The sequence below is a fragment of the Arachis hypogaea genome, chromosome 9, assembly GCF_003086295.3.
Source record: "Arachis hypogaea cultivar Tifrunner chromosome 9, arahy.Tifrunner.gnm2.J5K5, whole genome shotgun sequence".
Classification (NCBI taxonomy): domain Eukaryota; kingdom Viridiplantae; phylum Streptophyta; class Magnoliopsida; order Fabales; family Fabaceae; genus Arachis; species Arachis hypogaea.
Window position 1 is genome coordinate 115,082,975 of NC_092044.1, and position 22,644 is coordinate 115,105,618.

General features: G+C 39.6%; 3 protein-coding genes across 3 annotated transcripts; 2 read left to right on the top strand and 1 right to left on the bottom strand.

Annotated features, from left to right (window-relative positions):
- Positions 1-13,895: 13,895 nt before the first annotated feature.
- On the top strand, positions 13,896-16,220 carry LOC112712257 (uncharacterized). The gene is made up of 2 exons (XM_025765091.3): positions 13,896-14,628; positions 15,146-16,220. The coding sequence occupies exons 1-2, from the start codon at positions 14,280-14,282 to the stop codon at positions 16,036-16,038; spliced, it is 1,242 nt and encodes a 413-aa protein (XP_025620876.1). The 5' UTR covers positions 13,896-14,279; the 3' UTR covers positions 16,039-16,220.
- A 216-nt stretch (positions 16,221-16,436) lies between these two features.
- Positions 16,437-19,263, top strand: LOC112712259 (E3 ubiquitin-protein ligase CIP8). Its single transcript, XM_025765092.3, has 2 exons — positions 16,437-17,705; positions 19,055-19,263. Exon 1 carries the CDS (start codon positions 16,626-16,628, stop codon positions 17,694-17,696), a length of 1,071 nt encoding a protein of 356 aa, XP_025620877.1. The 5' UTR covers positions 16,437-16,625; the 3' UTR covers positions 17,697-17,705; positions 19,055-19,263.
- A 1,596-nt stretch (positions 19,264-20,859) lies between these two features.
- LOC112712260 (GEM-like protein 4) lies at positions 20,860-22,412 on the bottom strand. The gene is made up of 4 exons (XM_025765093.3): positions 21,841-22,412; positions 21,683-21,748; positions 21,308-21,582; positions 20,860-21,216 (listed from the first exon to the last, which is right to left on the bottom strand). The coding sequence occupies exons 1-4, from the start codon at positions 21,956-21,958 to the stop codon at positions 21,022-21,024; spliced, it is 654 nt and encodes a 217-aa protein (XP_025620878.1). The 5' UTR covers positions 21,959-22,412; the 3' UTR covers positions 20,860-21,021.
- Positions 22,413-22,644: the final 232 nt, after the last annotated feature.

Sequence of the window (22,644 nt, forward strand, 5' to 3'; positions counted from 1 at the left end):
GCCTATATGGAAAGGTTCAATAAGGCATGTTTAGAGATTCAAGATCTGCCGACAGAGGCAGTAATAATGGGGTTAGTCAATGGACTTAGAGAAGGTCCCTTCTCACAGTCCATATCTAAAAGACATCCCGTTTCTCTAAGTGATGTACAAGAAAGGGCCGAAAAGTACATCAATATGGAAGAGAATGCAAGACTCAGAGACTTGAGTTCACGACCTGGACCTACTTCCTCCTCTAGGGAAAGAGAGAGGGAAGTCAGGAAAAAGGAAGAACCCGGTCTCGAGAGGCCCAGAAAGTATCACTCTTATACTCCTCTAAGGACTTCTATAGTGGATGTATACAGAGAGATTTGCAACACTGAAAGGCTGCCACCCCCAAGACCTATTAAGAATAAAAAAGGGGGAAGCCGCAGCGAGTACTGCGAGTACCATAAAATATATGGTCACTCCACCAACGACTGTTACGACCTCAGAAATGTGATAGAAAAGCTGGCTAGAGAAGGTCGGCTTGACAGATATCTCATGGAGAGGTCGGACATCCATGGAAAAAGAAAGCGAGATGATATGGATAGAAGAGATCCACCACCACAGACCCCTGAGAGACATATCCATATGATCTCAGGAGGATTTGCGGGAGGTGGAATCACTAAATCTTCTCGCAAAAGACATCTCAAAAGAGTCTACCAAGTCGGGGATGAGACACCCGACCTCCCCACTATATCATTCACAAAAGAAGATGGGCAAGGGATAATCCCCGGGCATGACGATCCCGTGGTAATAACCATGATCCTAGCCAACTCCCATCTCCACAGAACCCTAGTAGACCAAGGAAGCTCGGCGGACATCCTTTTCAAGTCCGCCTTCGACAAGCTAGGGTTGGATGAAAAAGAATTGAAAGCTTACCCCGACACCCTATATGGGTTAGGGGATACGCCAATAAAACCACTGGGATTTTTACCCCTTCACACCACCTTTGGAAGAGGGGAAAAATCAAGGACTCTGAGCATAGACTTCATAGTCATCGATGAAGGGTCAGCCTACAATGCCCTAATTGGCAGGACTACCCTTAATCGTCTTGGAGCAGTGATATCAACTCCCCACCTTTGCATGAAATTCCCGACTCCAGGAGGAATAGCAACGGTAAGGGGAGATCAAAAATTGGCAAGGAAGTGCTATAACGAAAGCCTAAATCTGAGAGGGAAGGGCAAAGAAGTCCACACCATAGAATTAGGTGGTGCAAGGACCAGAGAAGAGCTACGACCCCAGCCGGGAGGAAAAACCGAGGAGATACAAGTCGGAGAGGAGGAAGGAAAAAACACTTACATAGGAGCCAACCTAGGGGAAACCCTGAAACAAAGGTTGGGTGAACTCCTAAGAGCTAATTCCGACCTCTTCGCCTGGAAGGCTTCCGACATGCCCGGGATTGATCCCGAGCTCATGTCTCACAGGCTCTCAGTTTACCCAGGATCCCGACCTGTACAGCAAAGAAGACGCAAGCTCGGCCCAGAAAGGGCCTCCATAGTAGAAGAGCAAGTACAGGCGCTCCTGGAAGCCGGCTTTATCAGAGAGGTCAAATACCCAACATGGCTAGCTAATGTAGTGCTAGTCAAAAAGCAAAATGGTAAATGGAGAATGTGCGTCGACTATACCGACTTAAATAAGGCATGTCCTAAGGACCCTTATCCCCTACCGAGTATTGATACCCTGGTGGACTCCAGCTCAGGGTACCAATACCTATCGTTCATGGATGCCTATTCGGGGTATAATCAAATCCCGATGCATGAACCTGACCAGGAAAAAACATCGTTCATCACACCAAAAGCCAATTACTGCTACGTGGTCATGCCATTCGGACTGAAGAATGCAGGAGCCACGTACCAAAGGCTGATGAACAAAGTGTTTTCTCCCCATCTAGGGAGCCTAATGGAGGTATACGTCGACGACATGTTAGTAAAAACCAAGCAAGAAGTCGACCTCTTAACCGACCTCTCACAAGTTTTCGACACTATAAGGTCGCATGGGATGAGACTAAATCCCGCAAAATGCGCCTTTGCAGTAGAGGCAGGAAAATTTCTGGGGTTCATGCTAACACAAAGAGGGATTGAGGCCAATCCCGACAAATGCAAGGCCATCCTAGAAATGAAAAGCCCGACTTGTTTGAGAGAGGTTCAACAGCTCAATGGCCGACTTGCAGCCCTCTCCAGATTTTTGGCAGGATCGGCACTAAAATCCCTTCCACTATTCTCCCTATTAAGGAAGGGATGCCAATTCGAATGGACTCCGGAATGTGAGGAGGCGTTCCAAGAGTTCAAAAAATTCTTAAGCCAACCTCCTATCTTGACCCGACCAGTACCGGGAAAAGACCTCGTCCTATACCTATCCGTCGCAAACAGAGCTGTCTCATCAGCCCTAATCAGAGAAGACGAGGTCGGGCAACACCCGGTCTATTTCACCAGTAAGGTTCTACAAGGTCCTGAGCTAAGGTACCACAAACTAGAGAAGTTTGCCTACTCCTTAGTGATAGCCTCACGGAGGCTACGACCTTACTTCCAGGCTCATACGATAAGAGTTCGTACGAACCAGCCCATGAAGCAAATCCTTCAAAAGACGGATGTTGCAGGGAGAATGGTTCAATGGGCGATAGAGCTCTCCGAGTTTGATTTGAGATACGAAACTCGGACTGCAATTAAAGCCCAGTGCCTCGCCGACTTCATTGCAGAATACGCAGGTGAACAAGAGGAAAAACCGACTACATGGGAACTATATGTAGACGGATCCTCCAACAAAACAGGGAGCGGCGCAGGCATAATATTGGTAGATGGAAAAGGAACCCAGATAGAGGTTTCCTTAAAATTTGAATTTCCGGCTTCAAACAATCAGGCAGAATATGAAGCCTTGATTGCAGGATTAAAATTAGCAGAAGAGGTTGGCGCCGCAAAGGTGACGATCTACAGCGACTCACAAGTGGTGACTTCCCAAATAAGTGGGGAATATCAGGCAAAGGACCCCAATATGAAGAAATACTTGGAAAAAACCTTGGAACACCTAGGGCACTTTGCGGAAACCGAGGTCAAGCATATAACTCGGGATCTAAATAGCAGAGCTGACGCCCTATCCAAGTTAGCAAGTACCAAACCCGGGGGGAACAACAGAAGCCTGATTCAAGAAACCCTCCAAGCGCCTTTGGTATCAAAAGCAGAAGATGAACGAGAGGTACTTGAGGTAGTCGGCCTGAACCTCGGATGGATGAATCCCTTAGTCGAATACCTGAAATTCGACATCCTCCCCAAAGAGGAGAAGGAGGCTAAAAAGATCCGAAAGGAAGCACAACATTATACTTTGGTGAGAAATATCCTTTACAGAAGAGGGATATCAACACCATTGCTGAAGTGCGTACCGACCTCAAGAACCACCGAGGTGTTGGAAGAAGTACACAGTGGGATCTGCGGAAACCATCTCGGAGCAAGGTCGCTGGCCAGAAAAGTGATCCGAGCAGGATTCTATTGGCCAACCTTGCAGAAAGATGCCACAGACTTTGTGAAAAAATGTCAGCCATGCCAAATGCATGCAAATTTCCACGTGGCTCCACCAGAAGAGCTCATTAGTATAACTTCCCCCTGGCCTTTCGCAAAATGGAGGATGGATCTGTTAGGTCCTTTTCCCCAAGCACCAGGGCAAGTTAAATACTTAATCGTGGGAATAGATTACTTCACAAAGTGGATAGAAGCAGAACCGTTAGCCACTATCACCGCTCAGAGAAGTCGCAGGTTCCTCTACAAAAACATCATCACAAGGTATGGGATACCTTATTCCATCACCACAGATAATGGAACCCAATTCACCGACGCCACCTTCAGAAACCTGGTAGCCAGTATGAAAATCAAACATCAATTCACCTCGGTAGAGCACCCACAAGCCAATGGGCAAGCCGAGGCAGCTAACAAAGTCATACTGGCAGGTTTGAAGAAAAGATTACAGGAAGCGAAGGGAGCTTGGGCTAAAGAGCTCCCTCAAGTGTTGTGGGCTTATAGGACAACCCCCCACTCCGCCACAGGAAAAACACCCTTCCGACTAGTATACGGCGTAGAAGCCATGATTCCTATAGAAATCAGTGAGCAAAGCCCAAGGGTAATTCTCCATGATGAGGTCGGAAATGTACAGGGGCACAAAGAGGAGCTCGACCTGCTCCCCGAAGTCCGAGAGAACGCCCAGATAAGAGAAGCGGCATTAAAGCAAAGGATGACTACCCGATACAATAAGAAAGTCATTCGAAGAACATTCGCCGTGGATGACTTGGTCCTAATCAGAAACGACATTGGAGTCAACAAGTCAGGAGATGGAAAGCTCGCCGCAAACTGGAAAGGGCCATACAAAATCAAGGAAGTGTTGGGGAAAGGTTATTATAAAGTAACCGACCTGGATGGCACTGAGTTACCAAGGTCGTGGCATGCATGTAATATGAAAAGGTACTACAGCTAGAAGCGAACTCTACTCCCTGATGTACTCTTTTCCCAGCTTCATGATTTTTTCCCAAAAAAGGGTTTTTTCTGGAGAGGGGTTTTTAACGAGGCATCATAGTAGAGGCTAAGGGAAAATATGCTGTCAAGACCCTTAGTAGCAAAAGGTACCTTCCCGATTAATAAAGATCTTTTTCATTACTATATTTCTCTTAAATATCCTCCTCTATTTTTTATAAGTCTTTCTACGAAACGCGCCGACTTAAGCTCGACAAAGCGTGAAAATCCCATGAACCGACCTTATATGGTCGTCAGGATGAAACGACGAGGTACAAGTCGGTGTAAAGAGGTTATATGAGTTGATCGTATTAAACTCGGAAACTATCCGACTCTTAAGTCGAAAGGAAATCCGAGTAACGCAAACTCGAAAGAGCTCCGAGTAAAAGAAAACCGAGCTCCGAGTAGACGAAAAACGCATCGCAAAAATAACCTAAGTCATAAAAGCTCACTAAAGCAAAGTTGAGTATAAAGGATAACAAAAGAGATATGAAGACCTGAAAAGTTTAAAGTTTGCAGACAAGCCTTTGCACGAAAAAGGCTCAAGAAAACAATGCAAGCTAACAAAAGGTTTTTCCGAAAAAGATCAAACATATTCAAAACAGAAAAGCATGCACACGCACAAAGTAACTTAAACCCTTATCCAAAGAAAGGGCACCTACTTCGATTAGAAAACCCTTATCCAAAAAGGGCATTTATTTTGTTTAAAACCCTTATCCAAAAAGGGCAACAAACAGAATGTTTTGTTTACGGCCTTAAAAGGCCAGAAGCAAATTGTTCACAACCACCAGCAAATAAATAGAAGTTTAAAAAAGGGGGGACCCACAGGCCGGGCCCCCATATAGCCACAAAAATAAAAAGAAGTCATTTCTTGGATGGAGTAGAGGAATCACCACCACCAGGAGGAACGCCACCAGGACCGGAAGGAGGAGCCAAGGAGGAAGTCGGAGCAAGGGTTGAAAAACTCGGAGCATCTTTGGAATGAGGAGGAGACTCTATAATCCTCTGCCCCCGAGTCTTTAGGTCTGACTCGGAAAGGACCTCGGGAGCAGGAGGATCAACAATGGCGCCATTAATCACTACTTTGTCAGGATGTAGTGGAGAAAGATCCAAGTCGGGGGCTATAACCCTGACCTGCTCCAGGAAAATTCTCCAAGACTCCTCGGCGCCATCGGCGATAGAGTCCTCCAAGTCAGCATAAGCATTCCGAGAGTTCACCAAATCCTTCTTCACCTCCACCATATCTTTAAATAGGCTTTGGTAACTCTCCTGGGCTGCCTTCCTGAGATTCACCTCCATAGCACATTGGGCTCGCAGCTGGCTCTCCTTCTCCCGAAGGTCATCTCTCTCCTTCCTCAACTTATCCCTCTCCGCCTTCAACTCCCTCTCATGTTTTTCAAACATGAGAAGCCTCTCCTCCAGCTCCGCAACCTTTGAGGTAGTCCCCAAGGAGCTGAGGGGAGTCTTCTCGAAGATATCCAAAAGTTTGCCACAAACTCCCGCCGCCCTAAAGCTCTCCTCGGCCAGAGCGGTAAGGTGGTTCCGAACAGAAGCATCATCCATACTTATAAGAGAATAGATGTTCTTTCGGACGAATGCTTGAGCATCCGCCTTAACACCACCTTCCCAAGAAGGGCCAGACTCTGAAGTCTTGCGCTTCTTCTTCTCCGGCTCGGAGAGCAATTGGGCAGAAGGGAGTGGTCGAGCCAAACTTGAGGAGGAGATGATAATAGGTTGAGAGGGAGTACCAACATTCCTAGGAGGAGGAGGAGGAGGAGGAGGAGAGACGACCGCCTTGCCACCCCCGGACCTAGTCCGGGACTTTGCCTTAGCTTCCTGGACCCTTTGGTAAGCCTCCTGAGCATTCCTTTTTGCCATATCTACAAAAGAAACAATTAAGTCATAAGTCGGTAAAAGACAAGTCGGCAAAAAAGAAGTCGGTAAAATACAACTCGGAAATAGGGAATGCATGCGCTACCTATGCAAGATTGAACAAAAGTCGACGTCCCCTGAAGGATTTTCCTCGTATCTAAGTATGGGGCCTTCCCCCATGCTTCTCGGAAAAACCCCACAATGGCCGCCTCCACCTCGTCTAGGTCATCTAGACCAATCTTTTCACAAGGGGTGGCCGGCAGCCAATAAAGGGGAAAACGAGGGAAGGAATGCTCGTCCAGAAAAAAGGGGTGGTGACCCTCTACAGCTTGAACCTTGAAGAAGAAGTTTTTGAAGTCGTGGAAGGATTCGTCAAAAAGGGTGAAAATCCTCCGACCTTGAATGGCTCGGAAGGATACCCATTGTTGTTTGTTATTTAGCCCACTAAAGGGCTTAGTCATATGGAAAAGATAAAAGAAGATTCTCAAGGAAGTCGGAAAGTCCAGAGCGTGGCTTATAAACTGGTAAATCTTCAAAAAACCCCAGGAATTGGGATGGAGTTGAGTAGGGGCAACCTTACAGTGGTGCAAAACGGATATCTCAAAATCCGAGAAAGGAAGAAAAACACCCAAACGGGTGATCATACATTCATACATAAAGAAAAAGTGAGGGGCCGCCTCATCAACTCTCCCAAAACAGACCCGGTCTTCAGGACCCGGGATTATCAGTTCATATTTGGGCTCGTCCTCATCCGAAGTACAGAGCCTATGATGAGTACGAAGGTGGGTGATGAACTCAGCGTCAACCAACGGTTCCTCCCCAAGGACCGTATCGTCAACCCACTGAGACAGGACGTCTACAGAAGCCATTTTTTATATAAAGAAGAAAGTGGCAGAAAACCTACAAAAAGGAAAAAGAAAAAAGAAAATCAAAAAACACGGCCACTAAAGAAGAGAGATTCGAAACTAGAATCTACGGGTCAACCTATCTACTCGCAAAGCAAAACATGCAAACATAAAGCATGACATGGAAAAAGCAAAACTAACCTTTATCCAAAAATGGAGGTTGGTGAAGGGCAGAAGTCTTCGAACGCAAGGATGCAATACGAACAAGATAAAGAAAAAGTTTGAAAGATTGCAGAAACGGAAAATGGAAAGAGAGGGAAAGTATTTATAAAAAAGGCTAAGGGGCATAATGGTAAAAAGCGAAGCAGTCATTAATGAGACTGCACCGTTACCAAAGCCCTCAATCCCTAAAAGATCCCTCAACGGACACGACGCTTGAATTGACGTAACTGTCAGAAACCAAAAGTCGCGGAAATCACGTCGGTTTCCAAGATCCGTGTTCTTTCAAACAAGTCGACTACGCACCCGAATTGAATACTTGAACCCAAACTTTAAAGAAAATTTGGGCTCAAGTAGGGGCAATGTTCATACCCTGGCCCAATACAAAGGCACAGGTCCAATCAAAAGGCCTAATCTAAAGGATTAGAGCCTAGCTAAGTACCGACCTTCACATAAGAAGTCGGTATCAACCACGACTTGGTCAGAAGAGGTCGGACGAAAGATTAGCTGGCAGGTAAACACTCATTCAAATGAGCAACTGCCCCTAAAATCTCTCTAACCGCCTCATAAAGCCATATCTTAACCTCCCCAAGATAATAGGGACGGTTACCACCCTAAAGATACGGCACTACACCAACGGTGGTTATTGGCTCATCTCTATAAATACACTGACACGCCCTCAGGTATCTCTAAGTCCAATACTCTCTAAGACCTGCTTACGCTCTTGCTAACTTAGGCATCGGAGTGTCTTTGCAGGTACCACCCCCCATTCACACGCGAGCACAAGTCGGACGGAGCCTTCCGAGTCACGGACCTGCCCGGAGTCCTCCTCCATCACACACTTGGGCCGCCTAACGCCATCCGCGTTATTAATCTCCGGTTACCTACCGTAACAGAGGGTAAAATTGATTTTTTAGTAGATTTATGAGTTGTGTGTTTTATCCATGCATTAATTACCAAACACAATGTAAAATTAATATCTTTTGTGTTTATGTATTTTTATATATTTGTATTTATGTTTTTATAAATTGGAGACAATAACTAAACACAATCTAAGATCATTCTTAATTTGTATATTTTTATAAAAATATTTAAGAAAAACGAAAACAATAATGTTATTTTTTCTGTTTCTACTTTTTACAAGTATAAAAAATTCATTTTTTTAAAATTAATAATAAAAAATAGCTACTCAACCTTTTTCTGTATTGTATTATATAATATTTTAAATAAAAATATACTATATAATAATATTTTGACAAAAATAATCATTTAATATGTCTTTAAATTTTTAACTAAAAATCTAATTATTTTTTAAGTAATATAAAATAAAATTTAATAATTTAATATTTTATATGTTGTAAATAAAAATAACATTTTAATATAAATTTTTCTAATATTAATATATTATGAAAAATTACTGCATGATAATTAATGTTTAATAAATAAAAAATATTCTTTATATATTTATATGCTTTATGTTAATTTTATTACACTTGTTATTTTAAATATGGTATATACAAATATATTTATTTAAAAAAAATAATTATTTTTAATTATGAAAGATTCAACTGTCAGTAAATTTATCTATGAAAAAAAACTAATAGTATCTTCATAAAAGATAGAATTCGGTTGATAAAACTAACCAAAGCCTATAAAATTATTCAAAATTCTTAAACTATCCCTTCTTTTCCGAGTCCAATTTTATAAGATAGATTTTTCTTCCTCTTCCACCACCGCACTCACCTTCAACTTGCTAAGCCCAGCTTCATCGTCTTCCATCAACTCACCACCACCCTTCCCACCTTCATTGCCTGCATCTTCTACTCCGACAATTCCCTCATTGTCTAGTTTGTTGCTAACGTCACTCCCATCCACTTCAGAGCTTCCTTCTGCTTCCTATCCTCCCTCAACACCTCCATTTCGTCAAAATCTCCAAATTCGCAGCAATGCAAGATATCTCAGGTCGCTAACTATATCACTTCCACATAAAGCTAACCTCTCTAGATTCAAGCAATTCAGAGCTAACATCTCCAAACTCAATTTTGTAGGGTTAACACCAATAAATATCAATTCTTGCAAATTAGGCAACCCTTAGCAACATCAATTAAAACTTCATCAACAATTCGATTAGCCTTCCAACCATCTATATGAAGCTTCCTTAGAAGCTTACATATCTAGAAATAAAAATTAAGCCTACATTGGTGCACTCAAGAGTTTTAACAAGGTGCAAAATCTCCAAATTCGAACAATTAGAAATGCTTGCAAACCAACATCACTAATCCAAAGCCTCTCGAGGTGAATTTCTACAATCTTAGCTAGGAGCACCGTTGCCATCTGCGGAGCGCTCCGCGATGAGCTGTAATAGCTTGTCCCAATCACCAGAGCACTGGAAAATCTTCAAGGTTCGCAGATTCTTTGTGCCCATAATTAGCTTCAAGCGCAATGCCACACCGTCCTCTGTGGGCATTATTAAGTGGATCGAGTATGATCCCAATCGCTTCTCTAGTATCTCCCTCATCTTATAGATCAAAGAAATCTGTCGTGATGCCATGCCGAAGAAAGCCCCTTGTTCAACTATCGCGCAAATCACTCTAGATTGATAACTCCGCTGAAAGCAACAACAACATTTACGGTGTGTTCGCGTTTAATTCGATGTTGCCTCCACAACATGCCAGTTCATCATCCAGGAACGTGTTGTTGTTGTAACACCCCATTACTCTAAGCCATTGTAGATAGCTCCAAGATACACAAGGTAATATATATATATATATATATATATATATATATATATATATATACAAAAAGAGGACTAGTCACAGCCTGCAGAGTTTAGACCGGCTAGTCAAACTGAAAATAAACAACAAAGTTTTGAAGCTTAAAACAGCAACAACCTATCTCTCAAAGTTTTCAGAAATAAAGCCTATAAGACAACAAAGTTAAACGTAAAAAGGTGAGAAAAAAACTACAACAAAAGTAAAGTGAAATAAAGCATCAGAAAGATCATCCTCCGCTCTGTCACCATATCCACAAATTCATCGAGGTGGGTTGCGACCTGCATCTAAAAAACAACAACAACATATGGTATGAGAACCGGAGGTTCTCAATATGGTAACAATGCCCAATATGTAAGATATAAGGTTCCGGGACGCCAAATCCAATCCTAGAACTTCACATCGATATGAATATTCAAGTTTAACGAAAATAAATAACTGAAACCATAAACCATAAACAGGGTTATCTTAATTTAGGAAATTTCTAACTAAAACTAGTCACACTGTTGTATCCCACATCCTTCACCAACCTAACCTCCGTGGGATCTCATCGTCACCGCCTCCCGATCCTCCTTAACGCCAGACAATCACAGATAATACAAGCAAGTAAAACCAAGTAATATACATGTACATCAATTAAAACAATTAGCAAGTAAGAATATTATACATGTAGGCAAAAGATGCAATTAGGCAGAGCAAGCAAAACACATAGAAGATGCACATGATGAATGCCTGTCCTATTGGCTCGTGATATCACTTGTCAGTCCATAAATGCCAATTCAACATATCCTTTTGGATGTTGCCTTTCGGCCACATCCGAGGATATAGTGCCTGACACGCTTTTGTTCCAGGGATATAGTGCCTGACACACTATTGTTCCGAGGATATAGTGCTTGACACACTTGCATGCTCATTCCGAGGATATAGTTCCTGGCACACTCTTGCGGAAGAGAAGGAAAGCAACAACAACATATGTTTCATCATAAATCATTCCAGGGATATAGTGTTTGACACACTATCGTTCCAAGAATATAGTGCGTGACACACTATCTTTCAATATCCATCAAACTCATCATTCCTTTTCAAGTTCCAATCTCATCATCCATTATCAATATCTCAATTCATTATCAAATCGGCTCCCCATTAGTTCACCAGACAAAACCACCCAACTGACATACCAAGCGTAAGTCACTGTCTTCTAAAACATGTATATAATTTTATTAATCTCAAACTTAAATCCATCTATACTAGTTTTAGGGTCTGTATACTAGTCACAAGTCTCAATAAGAAGTAAAAAAAAGTTTGGAAAGTTAGAGAACCCTTAAAAGTGAAGAAAAACACATTTTCAGCAAAATAGGATATATGCGTACACACAAGCCAAAATTTGGACCATTACACATACGTATCCATGGGCCACGTAAGCGGGAGTGCTGGACAGAGGCCATCACCCGCGTATGGAGCATGGGGCCTCGTACGCATGTGTTGCAGATTTCAGAAAAATTCAAGTTGCAGAAATTTCAGTTTTAAATACTAAACTTTATACGTCCATAATTTTCTCTACAAAACTTCAATTTTAACAAACTTTATATCATTTTAAAGCCCTTGGAATCATCTTTAATTTAAATTAAAAACTATTCAATTTAAATATTTGAGGCTCAAATTATGATTTGCCAAAATTCACCAAAATAGGTTTTTACCAAAGTGACAATTCTCTAATTTTTCCAAACTCCCAAAATCAAACCAAATCAAAACATACCCAATTCATCACAAAATACTACCACATACTACACTTTACCATTTCATTTCAATTCAAGCAACTTAAAACCTCTTTCACTCAATCTTTTCACCATAATTCAACAAAAATTCACAATTCACAAACCAATATCCCAACTTCAACAATTTTTACACAATTAACATCATAATTCATCAACACAATCCCAATCATCATACTCATCAATGTCCATAATCACACATAATAATCATCATATTCATATATTACACATTCCAATATTTTATATACTCCTCTAAATCATACAACATAAATTCACGCATAATTAAGCACACACCAACATTATTCAATCCTATCTTATGGTCTACTAGCTTAAGTTTCACAAAACCTTACATATTACATAAAGAAAATCGAAACCATACTTTGGCTGGTTCCCACGCAACTCAAAACACCAAGCTCAAACTCAAAGCTCCAAAACCATCAAGCTCACTCCAACAAACACCAAACCTCAATCTAACATCATATAACAAACAAAACATCACTAGGGCTAACCCAAAATATCAAACCATAAGAGAAAAAAGAGATTTACCTTATCCAACAAGATTAGAGGTAAAACCCAACAATTTTCAAATGCTAGATCATCTCTAAACAACTAAAATCACAAATCTACTAAAAAACTAGAACAAAAAACGTGAAATTGTTAGGGCTGAAAACTGAAGCATGGATTTCAAAAATCTTACCACTTTGTTTTGATAGAAACGAAGAGCTCAACAAGAGTTTCGCGTGGCCGTAAACAACTTGTCACTCGGAACACCATAGCTTAAGTTATGCCTCCCAAAAGATGGTGATGAATAGTAACATTACCCTCTACTCCTCTCTTCTCAAATCAGTGTCCCTCTCTCTCAAATTAGGTTAAAATGAGCTGAATGCTCATTAAACATGCATATATATGTTGGGCCTTGGGTTCAGTTTGGGCCCGGTCCAACCCATTAGTGTTTTAGGTCTGTTTGGCCCAACTTTAGGTCAAAACCTTTAAGATTAGCGTCCGATTTTCGATTGTAATTTTTTTTCATTTCAAAACAATAAATTCAATTTTCAAAATCTTATTTTCCAAAATACGCGGTACCGGACAAACTAGAGCCAGTACTACTGGCTTAAGACCGATATGCATTTTTACAAAAAATTTTCGCAAAACATACATTTTTCCACTCAGAAAAATTCATTGAATTCAAATTTCACCTTTATATTATTGAAAAACACTTTTATATTTTTGAACCTATTTGGAGCAATTAAATTATTATTTTATATTATCTAAATGGTCGGTTTAGTCACTGGTCTTACACTTGTCGGCGTTCTCACTAAAAGAAAAAGCAGCTTCTGCTTCTGCGTTTGGATCCAAATCACTTTCTCTCGGGTTGCCGAGGATTCTGGTGGCTGCGTCAAGAGCATTGTTCTTCGCGCCACGAGCAATAGGAGAGGAGACGTTGCAAGTTCGAAACTGAAAGAAGAACAACGACGTGTTGATAAATGGATAAAAAAGAATGGACTCAATACAGTTCATTAATGGTGGTATTAGAAGTGGGTGTTACGATATGAAAAGAGAAAAAAAAAAGTTATGGAATTGGATGGAGATGACAGTGAAATATTAAAAAAGGTAATTTAAAAATTTTAAATAATTTTTTAAATTTTGGTTTGTTTTATCAATTATAATCTATTTTTTATGGATATAACATTAGTTTTATTTTTTTATGATTAAATTTATTGACACTTATATTTTTTGTGGTTAAAAGTTATTGTTTACTCTATTTATTTATGTACATACTATTATATTTATTTTTTATAATACATCAATACTTATTTTCATAACATTTTTTTTATGAAAGTAACATTTTTTTTGGTGATTATGAAAGTAACACATTTAATGTGCACAAAAATTTTTCTCAACTTTAGACACTTGTTCTTTATGTATAATTGTATAATAGATGGGGTTGGTAGGTTTATAACTACAAAGGCGACAAAGAAAGAATCATTTAGTTACTAACAGCACCCAAAATATAATATCTTTTTTCTCTTTGACGAAATCACCCCTTAACTAAAGGCACTGTCTTATGAAGAAGGGGCATTGCCACGTAAATTCACTCGCGAGAACCTTTCCTTCAATGTACGCTTCGTTGCTGATAATCATGCACGCCCCCAAATTAGGGTTCATTTTCACACCTCTCAGCTGCTAAAGCTTTGCTTTTGTACGCTAATTATTCCGTCCGTAACCGGGCTCTGCAAAAATTAGTCTCAAATTCTCGAGGGGGTAGGGTTTTCCTCCGCACCAACAACAATGAACGGTGCCGGATCGGGATCCTCGAACCTCTGCATAAACGACACTCTCACTGACGACGAGCTTCGTTCGATCCTGGCGAAGCTGGAGAGCGAGAAGGACAAGGAGATCTTCGGGTTGGTGTGTAAGAGGTGGCTCCGATTGCAGAGCACCGAAAGGAAGAAGCTTGCGGCGCGTGCAGGTCCACACATGCTTCGCAGAATGGCTGATAGGTTCACGCGCTTGCTCGAATTGGACCTTGCCCAGTCCGTTTCGCGGTCGTTCTATCCCGGCGTCACCGATTCCGACCTCGCCGTCATCGCCAATGGTTTCACATGCTTGAGGGTCCTCAATTTGCATAATTGTAAAGGTGAACTCTTTCTCCCTTTTTTTTTCCGTTGTTTTTGTTTGTTTTGCGAGAAAACCGTTGAAATTGACCTTTCAGACTTCTGATCGTGATGGATGCTATGTTTTTTTTCCCTAGTGTGCTGACTTGTATTTTGATTGTTATTTTTTCCCCAAATATTACTGTGCTAATTAATTTTATTTTAGGCAGTATCATTGAATTTAAAAGTCTGTTGTTAAAAATGCTTCTGCTGCTGGGCTTGTTTACTGCTGTTGCTTTTTCTTGATTTTTGCTTTTGAAACTGGTTATATGAAGTAGTTTTGAACTCATCACTCGGAATGATTGTGTTCTGTTGTTGTTTCTATTATGCAATTTGAAAATGAACAATTTTGACAATTTTTAGTGCTGTTGTCATGATAGTCAATTTGAGTGATGATTTAAGGTTATCTACCACCTTTGTGATGTTGCTTTTCTTATGATGGGGAGTGAAAATCTCAATAAGATTGACATGGAATGTTTTTGTTTGGTTTAATGTACACAGGAATTTCAGATGTTGGAATGAAAGCAATTGGTGAAGGTCTTTCCTTGTTGCAGTCATTGGATGTATCCTACTGCAGAAAGCTGACTGACAAGGGACTAGCTGCTGTCGCTAAAGGCTGTAGCGACTTACGGGTATTGCATCTCGCCGGTTGCAGATTCGTTACGGATGGTATATTAGAAGCTCTCTCCAAAAACTGTCATAATCTAGAAAAACTGGGATTGCAAGGGTGCACAAATATTACCAACTATGGATTGATAAGCCTTGCAAGTGGTTGTCAACAGATCAAGTATTTGGACATCAACAAATGCAGTAATGTCAGTGATGTTGGCGTCTCTAGTGTTTCTAGGGCTTGTTCATCATCTCTCAAGACATTGAAGTTGTTGGATTGCTACAAAATTGGGGATGAAACCATATTATCCTTGTCCAAATACTGCGATAATCTTGAGACTCTAATCATTGGTGGTTGCCGGGATGTCTCCAACGACGCAATAAAATCTCTTGCTGCTGCAGGTAGGAGCAGTCTTAAGAACTTAAGGATGGATTGGTGTCTAAACCTCTCGGATTCATCGTTGAGCTGTATTTTAAGTCAATGCAGAAACCTTGAGGCACTGGACATTGGTTGCTGTGAGGAGGTGAGCGATGCTGCTTTCGAGCTTATAAGCAGCGAGGAGGTGGATTTGAGGTTGAAGATTTTGAAGGTTAGTAACTGTCCGAAGATCACAGTGGCAGGAATAGGCATTCTTGTGGGAAAATGCAGTTATCTGGAATACTTGGATGTGAGATCATGCCCACATATTACGAAGGCTGGCCTGGATGAGGCTGGTCTCCATTTTCCTGAATTCTGTAAAGTTAATTTTAATGGTACCATCAATGAGCCTGTTGTGCTTATTTGATTCTATAATTATAATTATAATTCTTAGTTGTAAAGATTGGCATCAGACATAGGGTATTCTTCCTACATCAACATGATGAACTTTATTGATAAGAGAGGAGAATATTTTTAGTTTTCTTATGGAACCCACATGTGTAATGTAATGTAATATATATCATAATTTGTTGTGATTTGAGTTGTAAATTTTGGTTTTGGCAGTATGATTACGATTGTTTTCAGCCGGGTTCACTTGATTCTTCCTTGATCTTGTACATTGATTTTTCTAACTTCTAAATCGCAAATGTCACAAATTATATAGTATTTACTAATATATTGTTTTTATACTTTATCCTGGACAATGAACTATCAAACATGACCCACTAATTAATTTTTACACGAAAAAAAAAAGAAAAGAAAAGAAGAAATGGTGCATTTCCATTTCCAATTAAACTCTTATATTAATTTATTACAATAAAAATTATTAATTTATTATTATTATTATACGTTACATAAAATCAAAGGGAACCCAAATCTCCAAAGAAAACAATCACACTCGGCTCCTTTGCTTTCCATTCCAGCTCCCATCTCCGCCGCACCGGAAAGCGAACCATGTCGGAGTCACCGTCTCAGCCACCGCCTCCTCCTCCAGCTCCCGAAGCGCCATCGTACTGGTGTTACCACTGCGAGAAGCGCGTCTCCGTCGAGACACTCCCTGACCTACCTGACGTCATCTGCGGTGACTGCAAGAACGGCTTCGTCGAGTCCATCCCCACTCCCTCTCTCCCTTCCTCCACTGCCGCCGCCTCCTCCTCCGACGACCCCTACTTCGGCTCTCACTTCCTCCACGTCCTCCGCCTAATCGCCCAGTCAGCGCGTGACGACGACGCTTCTCCTCCTCCTCCGCCTAGTCGCTCGCCGGAAAACGATTTCCTCCGGATCGAGCTTGGAGGCTGGGACAACGACGACGACGACGAGGATGACGATGACGACGAGGAAAACGGCATCGAGTTCCACCACGGAGGCGAAGACCGCGAAAACGCAGTCGAGGAGCGAGGAGATCGAGTCGGAAATGAGGAACCACACGGCGACGACGAAGATCTGCGGCGGAGGAGGCGCGAGCTGCTTCGTCTCCGAATTAGGGATTTGGCGACGCGAACGAGGAGTATGCGGAACCGGATCTTGGATTGGGCCGACATCCTGATGGGCCTTGAGGACAACTCCATCGAGTTCCGCCTCCAGCTGCCGGATTCCGATCGCTACGTCGGAAACCCTGAGGACTACGTCGACGCGGCGGAGTATGAGGCCTTGCTGCAGACGCTGGCGGAGAGCGACGGGGGAGGGAGGAGGGGAGCTCCGCCGGCGGCGAAGTCTGCCGTGGAGGCGCTGCCGACAGTGAAGATCTCGTCGGAGAGCGAGGTGGTGGCGTGCGCCGTATGCAAGGACATGGTGGGCGTCGGTGACGTGGCAAAGAGATTGCCGTGCGGGCACGAGTACCATGGAGACTGCATTGTCCCGTGGTTAGGTTCTCGAAATTCGTGCCCTGTTTGCAGGTTTGAGCTGCCAACTGATGATAGAGATTATGAAGCGGACAAGAGGAAGAACAAGAGAGTCTTCAATTCTGCTAACGGTGCTTCTGGTTCAGGTGGCGGTGGCGGTGGAGGTGGTACCTTCTCTGGTTGATGCCAATTGGTATGTTCTGTTTCTCATTCTGTTATGTTCTACCATTGCTGTAATATATTTTGTGCTTTCTATAATTCCATCTTCCTTTTGTGAACCTTTTTTTTAGGGTTATTAGTTGTTTTTAATCAAAACTTTGCCCAATGCTATTTATTTGAAGGTTTTTAATTTTATGTAGCTGGCTTCTTAGCTCCAGTTGCTAAGATACTTTGTATATAGGCATTTGAATCAATGTGATCAACACTACTTCAATTCAATTCAATTTGTAGCTTCTCATCATGTAAAAGTTTGTCCTTTGTTGTGGAATTTTTCTGCTGGAGCCGCCGTCTTTATTGAACACTAGTGAGCTTGATTAGTAGCTTCAGTGTGAAAGTATTGATGAGAGCTATTAGGGTTTCTTTTTTTCAGTATTAGACTTTATGATATGGTTGAATGATCACTAATGTGTTGCTAAAAGGGCTTTAGACATGTCTATCTATGGTTCTTTGCAATCTTAGAAACAACCCTAGTTTCCCCAAAGGCTTGGATTCTATGAGAATGTGCTTTTTCAGACTCAAGCACAACTCACCAGATGATCAGAGGCAGCTCAAGAAAACTGAGTTAGCTCAAACTAGGTACAAGTTATAAACTGTTAAGTAAATAGTTCTTTTAAGTTACTAAACTTGGAGGTGAGCTCAAATCTGGTTCTTCGGCTTAACTCATGCTGTTAAGGAAATAGTTAAGTTCGGTATCATGCATCAACTTTACTTGTGGACCAGAATGCGAGGAGTTCAGTACTTGATTACTTGTGTCGTATCAATATTTTACATGTTCTTCACAAGAGTTTCTTCCACTGTGGGGGATCTCCAAGTCAAAACGGTCTGAACCTCTTTCTGTTGGATTGCTTTGTTTTGATCATTATAAGCTGATTGCAGAACTTAAGGCATATCACCAAATTGCATAAATCTAGGTGATGAACTGATGAAGTGTTTGCCTCTTTCGGTTACAATGTCGCGGTAACTTTTATTGGCCAGTAACTTGACATATATCAATGATATATATCATGAAAGGTCCAAAGATACCAGCGTTATGGGTGATGTTCACTTTCTATTTCTATATTATAATATAATAATATAATATTACAGGTTAATGGGACAAATGAAGATTGAAACTGAAAGACTATATTACACAATCCATGCAAACATAAGCATTTTAAAGTTAGTGCATTGGCATTCGGCATTAGAGGGTTAATATTTTTTTTCCTTGTTTTTATTCTCTTTGAGGCTATATTAACTAACCTTTTTTTTTTGGATTTGTTTGTAACCTATGATGCACTGACACGGGACACGACATGATTTGGGATACACACTCGATTTTATTAGGACACGGTTAGACATAGAAGACACGTGTGTCGGACGAAGTATCGATGAATGTCGTGTCCGACACGCAGATGAAGCAAATCGGGAAAGTGTCCGTGCTTCATAGTTTGTAACCAATCATACTCTTAAGTTTCTATCACCGCGACCTCGATTATGTATAAACTCAATGAGACGATAGTTATCTCTAGATAAAATAGAGAACTATTCAATGACGTTGAATCTCTATTAACTACGATATTTTTTATTTAACCATTTTTTGTAGTTAGGGTTTAATAATATAAGTTATTGATTTTATTAGAAAGACTAAATTTAATTAAAAAATAGTATTGAAATATTATGATAAAAAATTTATTAGATTTTAACACATTTAAACTTTTTTAAAAAAAATTATAGTCAAAAGAGTATTAAAAAAATATAATTTTACATAATATAAATTTGTCTTTTTTAATAATTTTTATCTAAATGTGATTTTGAATAATATAATTTAAATCATATTTATTTATTATAATTTATTTTGAGATAAAATGTCAAATATAAATCAAGTTAATATTAATTTATTCTTTATCAAAATCAGGTTTATAAAATTAGTTTGATACAAATTTTAATCTTAAATAACACTTGGTGGCTGCAATTTTTTTTAAAAGAAAAACACTCAGACTAAATCAGAAGTCACCCATCACAAATGGAATTTAAGGAAATCAGGTGGAAAGGATTACCATTTACTAAATGAATTGTTACATCAGGCAGATTAACTTGGCAAACATCATTGATATGATAGAAATACAAGCATCCATCAGTGATTAAATCCTTTGTACTTATAATTAATTAATTGGGTAGGTTTAAAGAATGTGCTTATCGAGTAAGCAAGGTGAAAGGACCTTCTTTGCTTATTTTGTGATAACCTAGTCAGATAAATTTAGGTCCGCCATTAACATCATGCGATGGAGGCACCAAAACACAACCTTTTGTTTCAACAAATGGGAATGCCAAATCACCTCCACATCACCCCTTATGCCCCAAAATGTAAAAAAAAAAAAAAAAAAAAAAAAAAACACGTCTGTAATATGGAAAATCCAAGATTTGAAAGATGCGAAAGATGCCTGGTACATTATACTAAAGAAAATGAAATTTGGAAGCCACCTTCACAAAGTTGTAACTTCTTAAATATGCATGCATGTGCAATTTATGTAACTAGTTAGATTTTGTAAGCATACGCTAATTCTAACAGGATGATCATTGTCGAGCTTGTTTAAACTTTTGTCCATGAGATCTCTTTTTATTTAGTGGGGTAAAAGTTTGTGATGTCATCATTTCTTTTCTAATGTTTGAAACATATTAGTTTTGTTTCGAACATCTTGTTTCGTCCTATTTTAATTTTTTAGTCAAAATTAAATTTTTTTATCTTCATTGAAGAATACCCATTCTTTCATTATAAATTTTTTTTAAGTAGTATCAAAACGTAATTGTAATGATTTGAGAGTAAAAGTGATAGAAAAATAAGAGAAATGAAAATATAATAATAGAGAGAAAATAGAATTTTTTGAAGAAAAAGTTTAAATTTTACAAGAGAACAAAAATAAAAATAAAATAAAATATTCAAAAAAAATAAAATAAAACCTTTTAAAAGTTAGAAATGAAATTAAGACTTAACTAATATGTTAGGAACTAAAATAGTACTTTTAGTTAGTGGTTGATAACCTTGTTTTGCTTACCTACACTATGGATTAAGTGTATGGAATTGTATCACTTGTGCCATAATAACTTCCATGCATTTTCATCATTTTTCATTTAAAAGAAGAGACCAAAAGTGTAAGAAATAGAGGGATTTCCTTTTTCTTTTAATTAACAAAATCATGTGATATTTGTACATATTTAGGAACCTTGCAGCTCCACAAAATAAAGAGATGAAGCAAAGGGGATGAACAATTCTTCTTTTCTTTTTTGATACATAGAGAGAGGGATGAACAAGTTCAGTTCAACAATTCTGTCCTCTGAGCTTGAGACACAGCCTGCTGAAGACATCTGAATGCTTTTTGATAAGTCAAGAAACCCATAAACCAGAAATCAAAATTATCCTCAGTAACTATTTCTATGTACTTCTGTGAAGGCTTCTCCACATTCTGACTTTCATTCACACACTTTATCTTTACAACTGGAATCAACACCTGAAATGACAAACACATTTTTCAAGTTAAGTATTAGTAAAGTCTCAAAAGATATTAAAGAGATCTAGAGGGCTATCTTTTAATCAATCACCTTATAATGGATTCTTTTCACTTCTCCATTTGGTGAAGTGATCTTGATTGATCTCTCACTGCAGAAAGCAACTTTCTCAGTGGAAATGAATAGGAGACCAGCTATAGGACCTGATGTGGTTGATAAGTAGCATTGTGATGCTTTTAAAAGCTTCTCTCCCTCTTTAACACTGAAAAGTTGCATGAAAACTTTTTCTACTCCACCAACTTGGATAATTCTGGCCCCTAAGCTTAATTTCCCTTTAACTGTATCTGTTATCTTTGGTCCTAATCTCACTGCAAGTTACAATAACAGTTTTACACACCATCAGTTACAGTTAACTTCATTCATTCTATTTCCCAAACATGGTAAAAGCTTTCAAAACAAAGTACTTGCCATGCTCTCGGATTCCATGTGCAAAACTGAACTTGTTCATCCGAGTCAAAACCGAATTTACTTTACCTGGAAAAACAAAATGGCCATCATGAATAGAACTGCATTTTCTTTAGTAAGGATTCATCAATCCAATATTGTGATGAAAAGGGTGTTCCTACCTTGTTTTGATTTCGCGAAAGACTTGTTGTATTTTCCAGAAGCATCAGGCAAGTATCTCCTTGATGACTTCTGGATAGGAAGTCCATTAACAAGCTCATGAAGAAATGAGGACTTCATTTTTGTTGTTCTTCTTGTGAATTGTCTTGAGCACTTAACTGAATTCTATTCAAGAAATCTTCTTAACTTGGATGATGAATCATTGTGTTCTAAAGAGGTATATATATAATGGTTAAAAGGAAACTAGGTAAGTCTCAAGTCTTGACTTTTTGTAGGGTGAGTCAGATATGGATCATCATGAAGACTAAATGAAATAAAGTAATTCAAAATCTTGGGATTACATGTTTGGTTTGCCTTTAGAAAAAGTCATTATATAGAAGGTAAAAATACAAGTCATCCTTAATTATAATCCTATAAGATTATGGAAAAGGATGTGTGTTTAAATAAGGCAACTTCTTTCCATGTCTGCTCTAGTTGTTGATACAGTTGAAATAATATATATATAAAAAAAAAACTTACACAAACTTGGAATGTGATTGGACAAAATGTTTGGTTGCTTATTACATGCTTACTCAGATTTCAGACCAAAGGGTCTTGTTAATCTTTTTATAGCAGTTGGATATTGACTGTAGGTTGAAACTTGGCAATTACTCTCAATTCATTCAGTTTAGCAAAAAACATGTTTGTGTCTGTTATTTCCATCATTTACAATGAACTTGGTGTTCTTATATTCAAATTTACATATAATTTTCGTATGCTTGTAACTGTTTTGGTTAAAGGATTTTGAGCATGGGATTTATCCATGT

What these genes read in the sequence shown, in the direction of transcription:
- LOC112712260 (XM_025765093.3), bottom strand. Translation starts at nt 21,958, where the DNA reads ATGAAGTCCTCATTTCTTCATGAGCTTGTTAATGGACTTCCTATCCAG. An exon ending in TTTCGCGAAATCAAAACAAG is followed by an intron (nt 21,749 to 21,840) that starts GTAGGAACACCC and finishes TTGTTTTTCCAG; the next exon opens with GTAAAGTAAATTCGGTTTTG. An exon ending in TGAAAAGAATCCATTATAAG is followed by an intron (nt 21,217 to 21,307) that starts GTGATTGATTAA and finishes TTGTCATTTCAG; the next exon opens with GTGTTGATTCCAGTTGTAAA.
- LOC112712257 (XM_025765091.3), top strand. Translation starts at nt 14,280, where the DNA reads ATGAACGGTGCCGGATCGGGATCCTCGAACCTCTGCATAAACGACACT. An exon ending in CAATTTGCATAATTGTAAAG is followed by an intron (nt 14,629 to 15,145) that starts GTGAACTCTTTC and finishes TAATGTACACAG; the next exon opens with GAATTTCAGATGTTGGAATG.
- LOC112712259 (XM_025765092.3), top strand. Translation starts at nt 16,626, where the DNA reads ATGTCGGAGTCACCGTCTCAGCCACCGCCTCCTCCTCCAGCTCCCGAA.